The sequence below is a fragment of the Mesoplodon densirostris genome, chromosome 4 (assembly GCF_025265405.1).
Source record: "Mesoplodon densirostris isolate mMesDen1 chromosome 4, mMesDen1 primary haplotype, whole genome shotgun sequence".
NCBI lineage: Eukaryota > Metazoa > Chordata > Mammalia > Artiodactyla > Ziphiidae > Mesoplodon > Mesoplodon densirostris.
This window is the reverse complement of record NC_082664.1, coordinates 10,652,054-10,670,297: the sequence shown is the minus strand read 5'-3', so window position 1 is coordinate 10,670,297 and position 18,244 is coordinate 10,652,054. Positions and strand designations below refer to the sequence as shown.

At 41.5% G+C, this 18,244-nt stretch overlaps 1 protein-coding gene across 4 annotated transcripts in view; it reads right to left on the bottom strand.

Annotated features, from left to right (window-relative positions):
- DICER1 (dicer 1, ribonuclease III) overlaps nt 1–17,299 on the bottom strand; it is a 69,438-nt gene extending 52,139 nt beyond the window's left edge. Inside the window, exon 1 of one of the 4 annotated variants that reach the window (XM_060095688.1) lies at nt 16,837–17,299. In XM_060095688.1, coding sequence (XP_059951671.1) covers nt 16,837–16,872 — 36 coding nt within the window. In that variant the 5' untranslated portion in view covers nt 16,873–17,299. The remainder of the gene's footprint in view (nt 1–16,836) is intronic. The other 3 variants (XM_060095689.1, XM_060095687.1, XM_060095686.1) reach the window with 3 other exon arrangements.
- Nucleotides 17,300–18,244: the final 945 nt, after the last annotated feature.

Here is an 18,244-nt window from a genome sequence, read left to right as displayed (position 1 = left end):
AATTAAAGTTAGAGGAGAAAGAGAGGCGGCTGTTTTAAGTTAATTCCTAAGTCAGGCCGATGCTCTCACCTCTGAATACTTTGGAATATAGTTAGTCATTCCCTCCTCACCGAGGCCCTCTGATGTGGGAGGGACACTGGGTAAGGCCACTGGGGATGTAGAAAGCAGTCTTTTCTTTCTCTTTCTTTCTTTTTAAGTAGCTTTCATTTAAAATAATCTGAATGCTAGCAGAGTCCAGTGTCAGGAAGACCAAGGTTTATGAGACTCTACTACTTCTCTCTAAGGTTGTTTCCTTGCCTATCAAATAGAGCACCTATTATGAGGATTAAGTAATTAAACGCATATTAACCTTGGTAGAGCACAAGTGCTTGCACAGAAAATGTTCAGTGAACGATAGTTTTACAGAAACCACACTGCCGTCTCTATCTACAACCACTGTTGTCATACAATTCTTAAAGACTTCAAGGAACTCCTTAAAAAACCCAAAATGTTGTACAGTCCTAAGATTCAATATAAAAAAATTATTCTCATACGAAGTTCAAGTTACTATACAAGATTTTATACCGTATTTTTTTTTTAAATGTTGGGGGTAGGAGTTTGTTTGTTTGTTTGTTTGTTTGTTTTTGCTGTGTTGGGTCTTCGTTTCTGTGCGAGGGCTTTCTCTAGTTGTGGCAAGTGGGGGCCACTCTTCATCGCGGTGCGCGGGCCTCTCACTATCGCAGCCTCTGTTGTTGCGGAGCACAGGCTCCAGACGCGCAGGCTCAGTAGTTGTGGCTCACGGGCCTAGTTGCTCCGCGGCATGTGGGATCCTCCCAGCCCGGGGCTCGAACCCGTGTCCCCTGCATTAGCAGGCAGATTCTCAACTACTGCGCCACCAGGGAAGCCCTATACCGTATTTTTAATCAGATGAACCTGAAAAACCACAAACTCCAAACTACCTAGTCATTATGAATTTACAGTACAATGAAAATCAAACAAACTTAAATCACAAAACATGGTATATAATGTAAAATAAAATTAAGCACCTTTGTGTCCACTAGTTCTCTTTAAAAGCAAAAACCAAAAAATACTATGTGCTACTTCTGTTTGGCTCCCCCGACATCACTGCAAACATGACTGAACTATTTCTTAGGCAATGAAATGGTACACAGCTGGGCAAGTAACCGTCGTCATCATCATCATCATCATCATCATCATCATCAGACAAGTTTTGAAAATATAAAGTGTAAGAAAAGAGAAAACAAAAAGATGGGAAATATCCAAAATACCCATTGTACATAAAATAAATATTTCAAGGATTTATCAACTATTCTTTGGTGAATATAGATTATGAAAAGACTAAGGTCAAACCAAAGAGTGACAGACCAAAGAGAAAAGGGATAATTCCAAGAATTTAAACACTGGAATTTTTAGTCTTGGGTAGTTAAATACACAGCACAAGAGAAATATTTCCATTTTCACTTTTGTCATATCTGTCATTATTAATTAGAAATCCTTGCATACAAATCTAGCTTACAACATTAACACAAACTACATTCAGACATGCACCCTTCAGCATTACCATTTATAATAGCAAAAAATGTCCCTCCCACCTCCCCAAAAAACTCTAAATGTCTAACAATGAGTGAGGGAATGGTTTGGTAAACCATGGATGGCTCACTTTATATGAACTACAGTTCAACTGAGCTATTAAAATGATGACAGTTTATAATAAACAAAAATGCTTATGTTATGGGATTCAATGAAAAAACTTTTATTTACAGCAAGATCTGATTGTGTCCTCAAGTTAAAAACTAAAGAAAAGAAGAATGGGAGGAAGGGAGGAATGGAGGGAAAGAAAATTCCACCCAAAATTGAGGCTGGGATTACTACCATAAGTAATTTCTTTCTCCTTAAAACTTTTCTTCTGCATTTTAAAATCCCCTACAATTTGAACACTTTATTACTTTCAGAATTAAACACACTCTTAAACTGAGGATGAAGACAATAAAGATATATGACTCTGTCTTAAGTACTGGAGGAAAAAACTCCCTTCTTAAGCCACTGAATGTGGTAAAATTTACCCCAGTTTCTATAACTTAAACCACAAATTCACCAGCCTTCTTTTCCTGCACTACTCTATGAACCAAACAAATTTCTGCATTTCTCTAAAATCTGTAACATAAACATATTATATTTACATTTCAATGTAATTATGCCTAAAATGAGATTTGTCCAAAATTGAAGTTGAATACAGGTCAAATACCATTTTAACAAATTCCATCCACCAAAGTCTCCATATAGAAAGTAACTCTAGGCTGCCAGCCAATGGCCCACTTACTTGGAATACTTCTTAAAAAGACAACATTCCAAAACATCAAAATGGCACAGATACCCGCCCCTGCCCTTCAAGTTACCTATAATGACCCTTACTTTGCAATTTTGTTTTCAGAAAGGTAAATATTTAATACATCACTAGCTTTCAAGGTGAGTTTTAAGGTTAATGTTTGATTCCAAGTTTCTGTACTTTACTCAAAAATATTGTTCAACAAGAATGTTACTCAGTTCTACCTTTTACAACACATAAGAACATCCATGAGGGAAAAGGGCCCACAATTCTCTATGTCCAGCTGCTTTAAGATGCTACAATGTGAACATTTCACTACTAAAGAGAGGTCAGTTCTGAGACAAAATGAGCCTAAGAAACGTATGATTATGGATGGACGCTTAGTCAATGTTGAGTCAGGAAGCAAACATATCAAAGTTCCAGGTGACAGGCAGAGCCTACACCACAGCCACGTGCAACCACTCACGCTCTCTGCCTTCCCTGGAACTCCACGAGTGTATCACAGCCTCCACAGGTGAGAGGTACAAAGAGTGAGATTTGAAGTGGTTTTCCCCACTTAAAAATCTCTCATTGCACCTCCTGCCCCTTAAATTATTTGCTCATTCATTCAACACGTATTTATTAAGCAAGACATCCCTCATGCAAACTTGTATTCTGGAGAATGTGAGAACTTGAGTTCAGTTTTGAAGAATGTGTGGTAATAGCACTAGTTAGGGAGAAGATAATAAAGGACATCATGGGGACGAGGAGACAGCATGTGAAGCAGCATTTAAACAGAAACCAGCCAAGTCGCGTTGAGGGAATTACAAGCTGTGTGCTGCAGCCGTGTCCCACAGGAGAACAGCAAGACCATGAAAGTGATAAGATAAGCAGGGGCAAGACCATAAAGGGCCTTATACACAGCTCTAAAGGGATTAGAATCTCGTCCTGTGGGCCTTTTTAGTCTCAGCATACACCAAGGGTTGTCACCTACTTAATCTCAGCCTAAGAATGACTCTCTATCAAGGCCCATAGACAAGAACATCTGAATACAACAAAGTAAGAGACTCCTGAACTTTACTCTTCCCTTTACAGGGGACATTCCTTTTCCTGGTTACAATCACTGCCTCTACGAATATAGGTTTGGCTGGAGCTGTCCCTGTTGGTGCACTGAAATCCCTTGTCCCAGGAACCACCCACCCACCTAGTCCAACCACGGAAGAACCAAGATGGTTGGTCACCCCATCTCTAGCTCCAATTCACTATCCCTGACTGCCTACAGTAATTTCCACTTGGAGATCAAAGGAACTTCTCCAAAAATTCCAAAAATTCAATTAATCTAGAAAGAAAGATGAAGATCTGCTACTGCTAAATACAATTAAAAATACACCCCCTCACACAACCGTTCTTACAGGAATTCCAGAGATGCTTCAAGAAAGAAAAGCAGCATCAAAATAAATGCAGTCTCCTAAGGTAACAACCCTTATTTCACTCAATTATGTTACAATTAAACCCAATATACATATATTATAGAAAGAATCCAGATAAGAGAGGAAAGGAAGTAGGTTCCAAAGTCAGAGTGGTGAACGAGCCCGTTAGCTCTAAGACTGCAGGCAAATGACCTCATTTCTACAATGGCACCTACACAGATGGCAGCCCCTTGGCTCCTCTTTCTCCCCTACATAATCCACAACACACACATTTAACTCTAGCGTAAATCAACTATGCAAATCACTAAAAAAAAAAAATAGGTAAGATGTTTGTTGTGGAAAAAGGAATTGCACATACTGGGGAGAAGAGGTGAGAGACTGCGGGAACCATGCTCAAAAAGACTCTCAGAGCCTCTCCTTGAGGGTCAACTAAGAGTATGCTACATGGTTCACAAATTTTGGGACTACTGAGAATGGGAAGAAGAGCAAGAACCAAAACTATAACTGGTCCCACCTTTCAGAATTTTTACAGTCCTCTTTAAGAAAACAGGCAAGTACCCACATTGGAACAAAGGACAAAACTGGCGGCTACCGTATCCTGCAAGGATACCGTATCCTAGTGCTTTTAATCCTACATTGTTTGAACATGAGCAAAGCCACGAGGATACCCCATATGTATCTGCTTACACATGGTTGCAAAGATAAAGTCTGGCACCTCTAAGGGACCTACTCAGTAAGTAAACTGTCTGAATGGCAAACAGACAATGTGACTGAGACACAGTATCCAACAGTAAGAGCAGAAGAAGTAGCTGTCATTTGCCAAACTCAACCTCTTGCCAAGGACTACCAACAAGCATCAGTCCCAGAAAAAAAACAAAGGGATTAAAATCAAAAGTAGAGTACTCATGTAGCGTAAAGCTCCAGGTGACTCAGGGTACGAGAAATGTGATGAATCAAACCAGGACAGCAAGACAGCTCAAAACCTTCAATGAATTCCCTTTGCGCTTAGGATAAAATCTAAAATCCTTACTATGTGTGACCCTGCCTCTCCCTCTCCCTGACTGGGGCTGGGTAACTCCTCCGTCTCCCACGAGTCACAGGGCCTTAGGCCCTCCACCAAGCTCTTTCTTACCTCAGAGCCTTTGCACACACCATCCCCTGGCCATCCACTCCTCAATCTTCAAGTCTCAGCTCCAGTGTCACATTTTCACAAAGTTAACAATATCAGTTAAAAGACAGTAATGTAATATATATAATCCATATGTCCAGAACCAATCCGAGTACCAGGCACAAGTAGGATCTATCTGAATACACGAAGAAAGGCAGACAATTCTCACCACTAATAGGCAACTCTTAGGTAGAGGCCATTTGAATATTGACTGCCCCCCACCTCCCGGAAAGTTTTTAAAATACTACTGTTTCATACCTTAACTACTTATTTTTATTTACTATCACTGAGAAACAATCCTTCCAAGAACAACAAAAAATATGTTAAATTATAATTCATTAGTCAAATTTATCCAGAGTGAACTTTGGCCAAAGATTAAAAATTTAGCTTCCAATCTAATTACAGATGTCACATACCGATAGCTTTTGAATATCATTTTCATGAAACTAACTCTGTTAGTTTTCAGGGAACTAAATTTGTCCATATAAATCATACTTGTGCCTAAATTCTAAGGACATAAAAAACCTAATTTCAGTGATATTAAACACTTATATTCTTCCATACACCACAACAAAGAGTATTTTTTTATATTAAATCATTAAATGACTCTCTTAAAAAGTTGTAATTTTTTCCACATAGAGCAAAGTTTTATCTGGTCATTTTTTTGTGTGTTTTTTTGCGGTACACGGGCCTCTCACTGCTGTGGCCTCTCCCGTTGCGGAGCACAGGCTCCAGACACACAGGCTCAGCGGCCATGGCTCACGGGCCCAGCTGCTCCGTGGCATGTGGGATCTTCCCGGACCGGGGCACAAACCCGTGTCCCCTGCATTGGCAGGTGGACTCTCAACCACTGCGCCACCAGGGAAGCCCTGGTTATGTTTTAATATCAATTATATCTTATTCTGGAGAACACTTTGGATGATATGGACAAATTTCTTGAAAAATACAATTTACCAAAATTAACATCTAAGAAAGAGAAAATGTGAAGAAGCCTATAGCTTTTAAATAAATTGAATTGAAAACTGATTATGGGGCTTCCCTGGTGGCACAGTGGTTGAGAGTCCACCTGCGATGCAGGGGACATGGGTTCGTACCCTGGTCCGGGAAGATCCCACATGCCGCGGAGCGGCTGGGTCCGTGAGCCATGGCCGCTGGGCCTGCACGTCAGGAGCCTGTGCTCCGCAACGGGAGAGGCCACAACAGTGAGAGGCCCGCGTACCACAAAAAAAAAAAAAAAACTGATTATGAAATACTCCAAGCCCAGATGTCTTCACTAGTAAATTCTTCAAAACATTTAAAGAATAACCCCAATCTCAAAGACAAACTCTTCAGGAGGACAGAAATAAGAAGGAATACTTCCCAACTCTTTACATGAGACCAGCATAAACGTGACACCAAAACCTGAGTACATTACAGGAAAGTAAAATTACAGACCTGTCTCTCAAACAAAAAACGTAAAAACACTAAATAAAATATTAACAAATTGAATTCAGAAATATATACAAAGGATAATGCATCGTGAACAGCTGTGGTTTATCACAGGAATGCAAGGATGGCCTAATATTCAAAAATCAATCAGTTTATTAAAACAGCATGGGTACTGGCACAAGAACAGACAATGCAACAGAACAGAATGTAAAAACAGACCCACACCCATAAGGTTACTTAATTAATGGCAAAAACAATACTGTAGCACAGTAGGGAAAAAAGATGGTCTTTTCAAATAAAAGCTAGGCTAATTATGTATCTAGGTGGAAAAAGTGTATCTTGACTCCTGCCTCACATCATACACAAAATCAATGCCAGCTGGATATCTAAATGTATAAAGTAAAACAATAAAGTTATTAGAAAAAAATAGAAGAATACTTTCCTGTTCTTGGGAGAAGCAAAAATTTATTATAAGGAAAGAAATTAACAAGCTGGACTACATTAAAATTAAGAACTTCCGTTTACAAAGTGAACTGATTAAGAGAGTGAAAAGCCAAGCCAGAACAGGAGATATATAATCAACTGCTACAAAGCAATAAGAAAAAGGTAGACAAGCAAATAGAGAGCAGGCAAAGGTCTTTAAAAGCACAGGATGCCAAAATGGTCAATAAACTTCATCAGCAATTAGAGTAATACAAATTAAACCACCAAGAGCTACTACCACACACCCATCAGAAGAGCTGAAATGAAGAGAGACGGCATTAAATGATGGGGAGAACGTGGAGCTTAGAGAACTTTCGCACACTACTGGCAGCACTGTGCCCTGGAAGTATCTGCTATGGCTGAATATACACGTGCCCCCCAGTAACTCCATTCCTAAGTGTATGCCCAACTGAAATATGTACAAATATTCTCCAAAAGACATGCACGAGGATGTTCAGAACTGCACTATTCGTAACAGCCGAAGGTGAAAACAAGCCAAATCTCCATCAACAATATAACAGATAAGTAAATGCTGACATATCACATAACTAAGTGCTATAACTCAATGATGCAACACAGAATGAATCTCACACACTTAAAATATTAAGTGAAAAAAACCACACAAAACCTTACCATATAATTCCACTATATAAAATTAAAAATAAGGAAAAATAATTAAGTCAGAATGGTGTTTACTCTTTTTGGTGGGGGCTGGAGGGGGGAGAGGGAAGTGCCTGGGAGGGGGCATTGAGAAGACCTTATAAAACACAGGTCATACCTGTTCCTTGATCTGGGCACTGGTTACCGGTATGTTCACTGTGTGCCCCTGCGATATATGTACTTTCCTGTATATCAATTGAAACTGATTTCACTTAAAGTTTATTTTAAAAGAGAAGTAAACAGGGGCTTCCCTGGTGGCGCAGTGGTTGAGAGTCCGCCTGCCGATGCAGGGGCACAGGTTCCTGCCCCGGTCCGGGAGGGTCCCACATGCCGCGGAGCGGCTGGGCCTGTGAGCCATGGCTGCTGACCTGTGCATCCGGAGCCTGTGCTCCGCAACGGGAGAGGCCACAGCGGTAAGAGGCCCACGTACCGCAAAAAAAAAATTTTTTAATTAAAAAAATTAAAAATGAATAAAGAATAAAATAAAAGAGAAGTAAACAATCCTTAATACAATGTGTAAAAATTCTTCATATACCATGGCAAGTATGAAACATCAAAAGCTCCCAGAGTAAAGAAGGAAAGGGAGGAAATTTACCTTCATTGAGCACTTATATTCTATTATCTGGTTTAATCCACAAAGCAACACTAAGACAAGTTACATCTCCATTTTAAAGGGATTTGAAATAACTTGCCCAAGGCCATGTGGCTAATGAATGGGAGAGGTAGAATTCTGCTTAAAATTTTGTCTGATTCCTATTTTTATTTCCACAATATACAAAACACTATGGTCTCAAAGGAAGTGTCTGTTTACACTGATCTGCCCGTCAAAATATGTATCTGGATATGTTCCTTTTGATCTCCTCAGCGGGGTGGAAAAGAATGTATACCCATTTTAAGATGAACAGATGCCCACTGAATATTTTACTTTTAACTGAATCTGCATAAACACATATAAGTAAATACTGCTTTAATTATAAAGCCTTAGCAACTGAAATCAGCCCTGACTATGGATATTTCTCTTGGCCTTTCTAGTCTAGGTGCTCAATAAATACACAACAACAGACTATATATCTCACCAGTTTTTCCGGCACCTTTATCACATTTAGCTGAAGACTAAACGTGATTTACTGCTTGACACAGAAACTACATGATGACTTCTTTCTCTAGTGAAATGAATTAAGTGCTACCTTAAGACAGGTTATTATAAAGGGGGCAGACATAGTGAAATAAACTAGATAAATTAATATTATAGAAACTACAATGTACCATGTAACTTTTTCTTCACTCAATATAGACAATACAGGTAAGCATTTTGCCAGAGCATTTGCTGCTGAGGCAAGACAGATTTCATACATGTATAAGTTTTGCATGTGTACATGCGTGGGTGCATGCGTGCATATGCACATGTATAAGCGTGTGCATGCTAAAGAAGCCTTAGGAAAATTATTTATTTCCCTACTCCTGGCCAAATATGGACCCAATTCATATGTAAAAAAACTTCCCGGAATTCTCCTAATGTTTCGCAACAGAAAAGCTAGAGATGTACAAAGACTGATTTTAAGTAATAACAATAAATATTCTCCTTCAGAATTCTGTCATATGTCAACAAAAACTTTTTTTTATAAATTATCCCCAAAAGAAAGCACCCTTTGACAATGCTTCATTTCACATATTTTATTGAAGAAGGGTTGGAAACTAAAGTCCATGTATTATGTAAGCAATAAAGAATTACTCTTTTTAAGCACTAATAGCATTTGGAAATTATAGCTTGCCTTAACTCCAGTAGAATTTACACACTACATTTAAATGCCTAATTTAGGTTGTTCTATTATTTGTTCGTATGTTTTTAATCAACAAAATTCTGCATTTTCCTCTGAACACCAAAATTATGTTTGGTCTAAGATAAATAAATTACTTGAGTTTATTATATGTAACAGGTACATATAAAGATTTTAAAATTAGGGGTTTTTTTCTTTTTAATGTTTAGCTATACAATATACAAGACCCTTGGAAAAGGTAGGTAATCCCGGTAGTGTTATATACAAAATATAACAAGCTTTTTTTTTTTTTAAGATTTTTTTTTTAAATGTGGACCACTTTTAAAGTCTTTATTGAATTTGTTACAATATTGCTTCTGTTTTATGTTTTGGCCTTTTGGACGCGGGGCATGTGGGATCTCAGCTCCCCGACCAGGGATGGAACTCGCACCCCCTGCACTGGAACGCATAATCTTAACCACTGAAACGCCAGGGAAGTCCCGTACAAAATATAATACGCTTTTAAAATTAAAATACGAAGGTGCCTATCAAACACTTTTTTCCTCTTTAATAGTACCAGAGGCCTCTCAGTGGGTTACTTGCTCTTCATCATATTGATCAGATCAAGAGTTTAAACAGCTCCTATCAGACTCTCATTCATTCACAATCATTCACCAAGCTGTACTAGATGCAGAGATAAAAGATGAAAAGACTCAACTGTCTCTGAAAGATTTGGCCGTCCTTTCAAGGCACGATCCGACTTGACCTACTTTCCAAGCCTCACTTCCCATGGTTTTCACCTTACCTTTCCTGCTCAGAACAGCTCACAATTCCATCACCTACTTTCTTATCGTCACTACATACAAACCTCAATGCTCAGTAAATGCAGCCTCTCTTTTCCAAGTCTCACATGTAGTTTAGATTCAGCTTGAAATGGAGAAGTCCCTGAATTATACAGATGTTTCAAAGATTACCGACTACAAGATACCCTGGGGCCTTACAAATGTTCTCATTTTAAAAGTGAGAAAACCAAAACTAAGTCTAGAAAGGCCAGGGTGACCTGCCCTTAACATATCTAGTTATTTAGAAGCAAAGCCAAACTAGAACACAGGTTTCCTAACCACTCAATTTTACATTGTTCATTCATTCCACTAATCATGTCTGCCTCAATTATCTGAAATGTTTGTATCCTTGGTTAACCTATTACTTGTCTTTGTGTTCACATAGCCTACATCAGCGAGTACGGATGAGTTCAGCAGGGGTCCCTGCACCTCCTATAACTGTATATAAAATTCTAAATATGCACATGCACATTTTTCTGGGGATAAGATTCATATCTTTTGTCAAATCAGAAGTCTCCAAAGAATAAGAATCACTGGACTATATCAAGTACATATGATATATATATAAAAAGTTTATGCTGCTTTAAAATATAGATTCAAGGGCTTCCCTGGTGGCGCAGTGGTTGAGAGTCCGCCTGCCGATGCAGGGGACACAGGTTTGTGCCCCAGTCTGGGAAGTTCCCACCTGCTGCGGAGCAGCTGGGCCCGTGAGCCATGGCCGCTGAGCCTGCACATCCGGAGCCTGTGCTCCGCAACGGGAGAGGCCACAGCAGTGAGAGGCCCGCGTACCACACACACACAAAAAATATATATATATATAGATAGATAGATAGATAGATAGATTCAGGATGATGCATTTATTCATACATAATATAAGAATGATAGTTATATAGGGAAATTTAGCAATACTTAAGGCACTATTATGCTTGGTCACTATTATAGAGACCCAACTAAGGTAGCTGAACTATTTGACCCAATACAGACAATCCTCATATAGAATACTTGTCTGTGAAATATTGCACTCAAACCCTCTTTTCTTTTTTATCTTGCATTATAAAGCTAAGCGTAACATCTCAATATTCATAATTCTGGGGGAAATCACAATATCATCAAATCATATTAAGAATAGAGCAAAATTTCCTCTAATGTACATATGTGAAGCAAAATAACATCAGCTAAATTTTATGAAATGGTGGTTATGTGATAGAACTGGGTTAAGAGTTTAAGAAACTCATTTTTTCCTCACAACCTCAAGAAGTAGGTACTATTATTATGAGTGGATTTCAGATGAGGGAGCTGACTCAGAAAGGCTGCCAGACACCCTGTGCTCCTCAGCTATAAACTGGAGGAATCAGAATTTGAACCCTGGTTTCTCTGACACCAAAGACTTGCTCTGAAACATCCTTATAATGGTTTGATAAAATACGAATATTTAATTCTGCAAAATGGAAAAAGCTTAAAATACCACTAATCAGAGCTACCCACACGAGTCATGGCAGTGTAGCAGGATGGGCGAGAGGAGAGGCCACACGAAGCTCTGGGCTCAGCATGTTAAATTCGCCCTCAAAAAAAAATCTCAAAATATCTCAAAGTCTACGGCCTTTCTCTTTCCCTTCAAACAGGGTTACGGATCTAACTCCTTAATCAAAGAACCTTTCTACATCATGTCAAAGATCAGTTCTTAAACTGAGATCCTTCTCTCATTATCTGAGTTCTTTAAGCACGTTATTTTTAAAATTCTGAACCGGTTTGCTGACATATTCTAATCAAAAAAGAATTTCCAGGGCCTCCCTGGTGGCGCAGTGGTTGAGAGTCCGCCTGCCGATGCAGGGGATACGGGTTCGTGCCCCGATCAGGGAGGATCCCATATGCCGCGGAGCGGCTGGGCCCGTGAGCCATGGCCGCTGGGCCTGCGCATCCGGAGCCTGTGCTCCGCAACGGGAGAGGCCACAACAGTGAGAGGCCCGCATACCGCAAAAAGAAAAAAAATTAAAAAAAAAAATAAATAAAAAATAAAAAAAAAAAAAAAAGAATTTCCAAATGTGTTTTCTAAATTCTTACTTTATTGCACACATTGAGCTGTCACCTGAAAAAGAACCACAACAGCTATCAGGGTTAGCCAGCTTCAGCAATGAGAAAGCCTACAATACCAGGAAAACTCCCAATTTCATAGCAATTTTCTTCTATGAAATTCTTCTCTCCATCCACAATGTCTCTATGTACGTAATAAGTCCTCACTAATGAAGAACGAGGCAGCATGATTTGTCCAAAATCAGAATAGTAATGGTCTTTCTAAAAGCCTTAATATACAAGCAGTATCATTTTCCACAAAACTGTTAGCTTCTAAGTCCTTTAAAAACTAATATAAAAATAATGTATTCACTCAACAAATATGAGCACCCTCTTTATGCCAGCACTGTTCTATTCTACCCTTACTATCCTTACCATTCCATAAACCTTAACACAGCACATTTAGTGTCACTACGAGCTTCAAAAATCAGAACAGTAAGGCCAAAATTCAAGTCTTTCGTGTCTTATTTCTAGTAAGTCTTATTGACAGCCTCAGACAATGTTTTCTTGTGGCATCTTCTTAGCCACCTACTTAAAATGTATAGCAAATTTGCATATTACAGGAGAACCAACAATTCACTGACAATTCTAGGAAAATAGGAAAGCCATTTTGTACTCAAAATTTATTTTAACAAAGGCCTTCTTACATGACTGAAAATTTCAGTTTCATAAGCTGGACCTCAAAAATAAGGCTATACCACTATATAAGCAATCCTACTTTTTAGACCAACACACAATTCCTAAAGACTGGCAGAGAGAATCTGGAAAATCCTGACTGCCTATACTATCCAGAAAAGAGTACATTGGGAATGGATGATTCCTCAGCATCTGTCAAAAGCCTGACTGAGACAACTGATACATGATGGACATCGTGTGAAAGAGAAACTAACTACACTAATGCATCAAATCACCACAACATGTATACCTACATTACTAAAGCTTTTCCATTATGCCGGAGGCCTTTATGCAGTTGCTCTAAAATGGCATGTGGAAAGTATTTCTCCATCATTTATAAAATGTAAAACGTTTTCTCCATATATCGTTAATGTCATTTTACATAAGAATTCAAATGCTTATTCATCATACAAGAGAAAAGTCTGCTTTTCCTGATTAACTGCTATACTTCCTTTCATTAATCAATACCAACTATAATTAGTCCTGTTTCCTCTTTTGCTTTGACTAATAAAATATTTAAAAAAAAAAAACTTTAGTGACATGCAGACGCTAATCATCCTTGCGCTGAGCTTCTCATCTAATTCTCTCCACTCTCTACCCCTCAACCTTCACCACTATTTTCACTGTCCTCTCAAACATCTGTCTATCATAAGACCATCTCAAATCCTTTCTCCAAGGAGACAAATAATAAAACATATACATCCATCGGGCTTTGAGAATGAGCTGAACTCTGGAATGTCCAAAATGCAGAGCACAAGGATAAATCACTGGGCTCCAACTTACTACTTACACAAGTTAAACAGGGACCTGACCAGTACCTTCCTCTGGCATCCAACAGAGCAGAACATGGCTCCATGATGGATCAACTGAATGAATTCAGTTACTTGCCCAACACTGGTAGGAACCGAGATCATAAAAGCAAGTAAATCCTGGACCTCAAGAAGATTAAAGTCTTCTATTAACAAAAAGTTCCTATCTGTAGGGAAGTATAACCACCTGGAAAAACCCTGAGAAAACTCATACTGCAATAAGTTCTGAGTCTAGTGTTCTGATGATCTAGAAACAATCCGACCACTTCCGGGTAGACCCCAAAGCAGCGGAAGCTGGGGCTCAAGCAAGCATTTGTATACCTATGTTCATAGCAACATCACTCACAAGGCCAAAAAAGTACAAGCAACCCAAGTGTCCATCAAGGGATTAATGGACATACAGAATGAAACAGTATTCAGCCTTAAAAAGGAAGGATAGTCTGACACATGCTACAACATGAATGGATCTGGAAGATGCTATGCTAAGTGAAACAAGCCAGTCCACAAAAGGACAAATGTTGTATGATTCTGCTTCAATTAGGTTCCAAGAGTAGCAGATTCATAGAGACAGAAAACAGAATGGTGGCTGCCTGGGCCTGGGAGGAGGGTGGAATGGGGAGTTAGTGTTTAATGGGTACAGAGTTTCAGTTGAGAAAGACGAAAAAGTTCTGGAGGTGGACGGACGGTGGTGATGGTAGGCAAACAAGGTGAACGTTAATTAGTGCCACAAAACTGTACACGTAAAAATGGTTAAAGTGGTACATTTTGTTATATTTTACCACAAAAAAAGGTCAAAAATCTTAATTATTCAGATAACCAAAGGTCACCTGAACATTTAAGACAGGGTTCCATTCATTAAACAAGTATTAACTAAAAACTTACCTGCAAGTTACACAGGTTTTTCCCCTAAAATCCACTTGGAACAGCAATGCAACGTAAGGAAGACAGCCCACACGCAAAGATTTTTAAATCAAACCACGATTCAATCCTGGCTCTGCCACTTCTAGATTCATAACTCTGAGTCTTAGCTTCCTTGCGTGTAAAATAAGACAATACCAAGTCTGTCTCCGGGTCACAGTGAGGATTAAGAACACATAGAAAAGCACCTGAAACATTTTGGCACACAGTAAGGAGGAACTTCTTATGAATAAATGTTTTCCCTTCTCTCCTTTGCCACAAGTAATGACCACAGGATGTTAGGGTCACAAGGGAGAGAATGTTGATGAAATAACTATTTTCTCAAACGAAACAAGCATCTCACACATCAGACACTGGCAGGGAATAAAGCTCTCAATGCCATAAAAGTCATCCTTCTTTGAAGGCAGCACTACACTGAAAGTACTACCCACTATCTACTACCACAAAATCACTATCAAATAAGAATCATGAGCCACATCAAAATAAAACGTCTTCTAAATCAAGACAATAAAATTCAGCAATGACAAAACCACCTCACTTTACAACACATACACAGCACCACAGATATAATACAGTAGACAGAACTTAACCTTTAATCATCAGATGACAGCATAAAAAGTAAAACAAGCCCTTATTGAAATAACTACAGGAATAGAAGGTCTTTCCTCCCCAAATTAAATGTGCACATCTTTTCTTAAAACAGCATTTTGATGCCTTGAGTAAGTCCATTAACCAACACTGCCATTTAAATGTTCATAAAGATCATATTAAAAGCAATCTTTGTAGTGTTTCTAATCTTTAAAGTTTTATAAACTATGTCCTAAAATAGAATTTTGAAATAATTATATATGTAAGTATATACAGCATATATTACATATAATATACATATGCCACAGATAGCTACTAGCTAGCTTTAAAGACAGCACTTTGCAAAATAAACTGATTACGGCAACCTAGTTCCCAAAGATATTAATACTAAAATTACTATTCACTAGCAGCCTCATTCAGCATCTTGTGCCATCATCCACCCTCTAATAAATTATTGGAGCTCTGGGTTAAGATGGGTATTTTTATTTCAAAAATTTAATGTTTAGGACGCTATATTTGCAATGGAGTTAACCTTTTATTGAAGCACATTTTTAAAAAGTATTTTCCGAGTGACTCCTAATTTGTACCCTTTTCCATTCACTGAGTGTGCTGCATTTGAAAAAGAAGCAACACGAAGACAACTGAAAATCAGAATTGTGAAGATTCAGAAAAGTCAAAGACCAAAGCACGTCAAGAAGCAAAGACTTCAAAGTAATATTCTTTAATCGGATGAATATTTTTTAAACCGTGATAGTCACAACAATAGACTTATCATCTGGGTTAAGTAACGTGTCCCCGTAAGCATGACTTTCTTCACAAAAGCACGGACTAAACACTCTACAGCAAGGAGCCCCACTCATCTCTGTCTTGGCAAATCTTCAGGCCATTAAAGACACATTAAGTGGTCTGTTAGTTCTGTACTGCGGGCAAAGCCATGGGGCAGCTCAGCTTTTCTGGAAAATCTACAAAAAGTCTGCCGTGCCAACTTAAAACATACACTGATTTCCCCAAAGACTGAAAACCCTCAAGAAAGCCTCCTTTGCAGAGTCCAGGCGTGCTGGCACAAAAACACCGGAGAGGAGGGGCTTAAAGATGGCCTCGGCCACCCGTCCCTGGGGACCCAGATCTGGTCACCTGCCAATAAACACGAACAATCCTCGCCGGGCGCGCCCCGAAGTCTCGCGCTTTCCTGCCAGCGCGGACGGCCCGGCTTCCTTTTCTCCCGCCCCCTCGAAGGTGTCCACCCAGGAGGCCCAGCGCGGCCACCGCCACCAAGCAGGCTCCCGAGGATGCTCCCGAGACGCGGCGGCTGACTCCGTACCACCGTCGTGTGCGTAACCGGACCTGTCAAACCCCCGCTCTCCGCGGGCCGGGAGCGAGCTGCGAGGACCCGCTCCACTCCGGGAGCTGAGGCGCCCGCGTCCCCGTCCGGTGCCAGGGCGACCGCACAAAGTCCCTGGGAAGCACCGAATCAGGATGGGCGCTGGGGTCGGGGAGGCGCAAAGCCCGGCGGCGTGGACGCCCGGCCCGCAGGCCGCGCCGCCCGGGACCAGGCGAGGCCGCGCCATCTACCCGCGCGAGTCTCGCCACCGCAGGCCCCGGGCCGGGCGCCCACGCGGGCCTCAGAGCCCAGGCAGGCGCGGGGCCAGGCGGGGCCGCTCCCCGCCCCGGACACAAAGCGGCTCCGCGGGATCCCGCCTCACCTGCAGCACGGGGCGCCGCGGGCCTTCGAGAACCATCGGACCCCGCTCCGGCGCGCGCGTCACAGCCCAGGCCTCCCGGTGCCGCCCGGCGCCGCCACCGCCGCCGCCATTTCCTCCCGCTCGCCGTCGCCTCGTCCCCGCTGTCAGGTTACTCCATTCACCTGGGCCTGAAGCAGCCTGCGCCGCGCTGCGCCGCGCCTCCGCCGCGACCCCTCCCGCCTGCGCTTGCGGAGACTGCGCAGCGCCCTGCTCGCCCGCAGCCCGCGCACGGCCTGCGGCAACGGCGCACAACGGCTTGGAGAATCCCACCGGCGCCCGCACCGCCCCCTCCGCGCCCCCACGCTCCACTCGCCCCGCGCCGGCATGAGAGCGAGCCTGTGATTGGACAGAGCGCGGCGGTGAAAGGTTAATCCCGGCGCCCCAGCCACTCAGGAGCCGGGAGACAGTGGACGCGAGCGGCGGAGGCCCAGGCGGTGTTTGCGGCCCAGAGCACGGGACGGTACCCGGACGTTCCACTGCCCGCCGCTCGGCACCTTCGCCACTATCCCGGGCCCGCGCGCCGGGGTTGCGGACGCTCGCTTGAGTCGGCAGAATCTGCTGGCTCTCGGAATTCGTCCGCCTGCATTGTTGCCCCTTCTGGCACCCACGGCCCCCCAAACGAGGCCCTTCCCCATGGTCGTAATTGTTGTGCGCAGGGCTCGGATTTCCTTTCGCCGCCCCCGCACCTTTTATAAAGGACCGTCCCCCTCGCCTGCTTTTCCCCTGCGTTAGTGGTCCAGGGCCCTCCGCATCTGGGGAGACAACTAATCCCACCCCCCCAGCCCCACCCCGGAACAGGGATAACCAGAAAATGAGATGGGGGCAGCGGCCCCATTTTTGTAAATTGTTCATTTGCAGAGGTCCGAACCGTGTATTGCATCTTGCAGCTGTGAATTAAAATACAGAGATCCAGTAAGTGACTGGCTAAAAGAAAATTCTATTAATTTATCTCCAAATGTAGGCCTGTCTTCCGGATGACTCACCTGATAGATTCAGACAAGGAATGGTAACAGCAACCATGCTTCTGCTAAGAGTTAGCCCTTAGCACATACTACGTGCTAGACGTGTCTAGGGCGGCGCTGGTCCATACAGCAGCCACCAGTTCCATGTGGCTATTGAGCACTTCAAATATGGCTAGTCCTAATAGAGATATGTTAGCTGGAAATCAGATGTATGTGTTCTTTACCACAAAAGAATGTAAACCATCTCACTAATATTGATTATATTGATCATGTTTTGAAGTGATAGTATTTTTGACATCGGGTTACATATTTTTTTTTCAATGTAAATACTAGAAAGTGTTTAATGTCTTTCGTGGCTCGTATATATTGCTGTTGGACAGGCTGTTCTAAGCTTTGATTGGTATGTG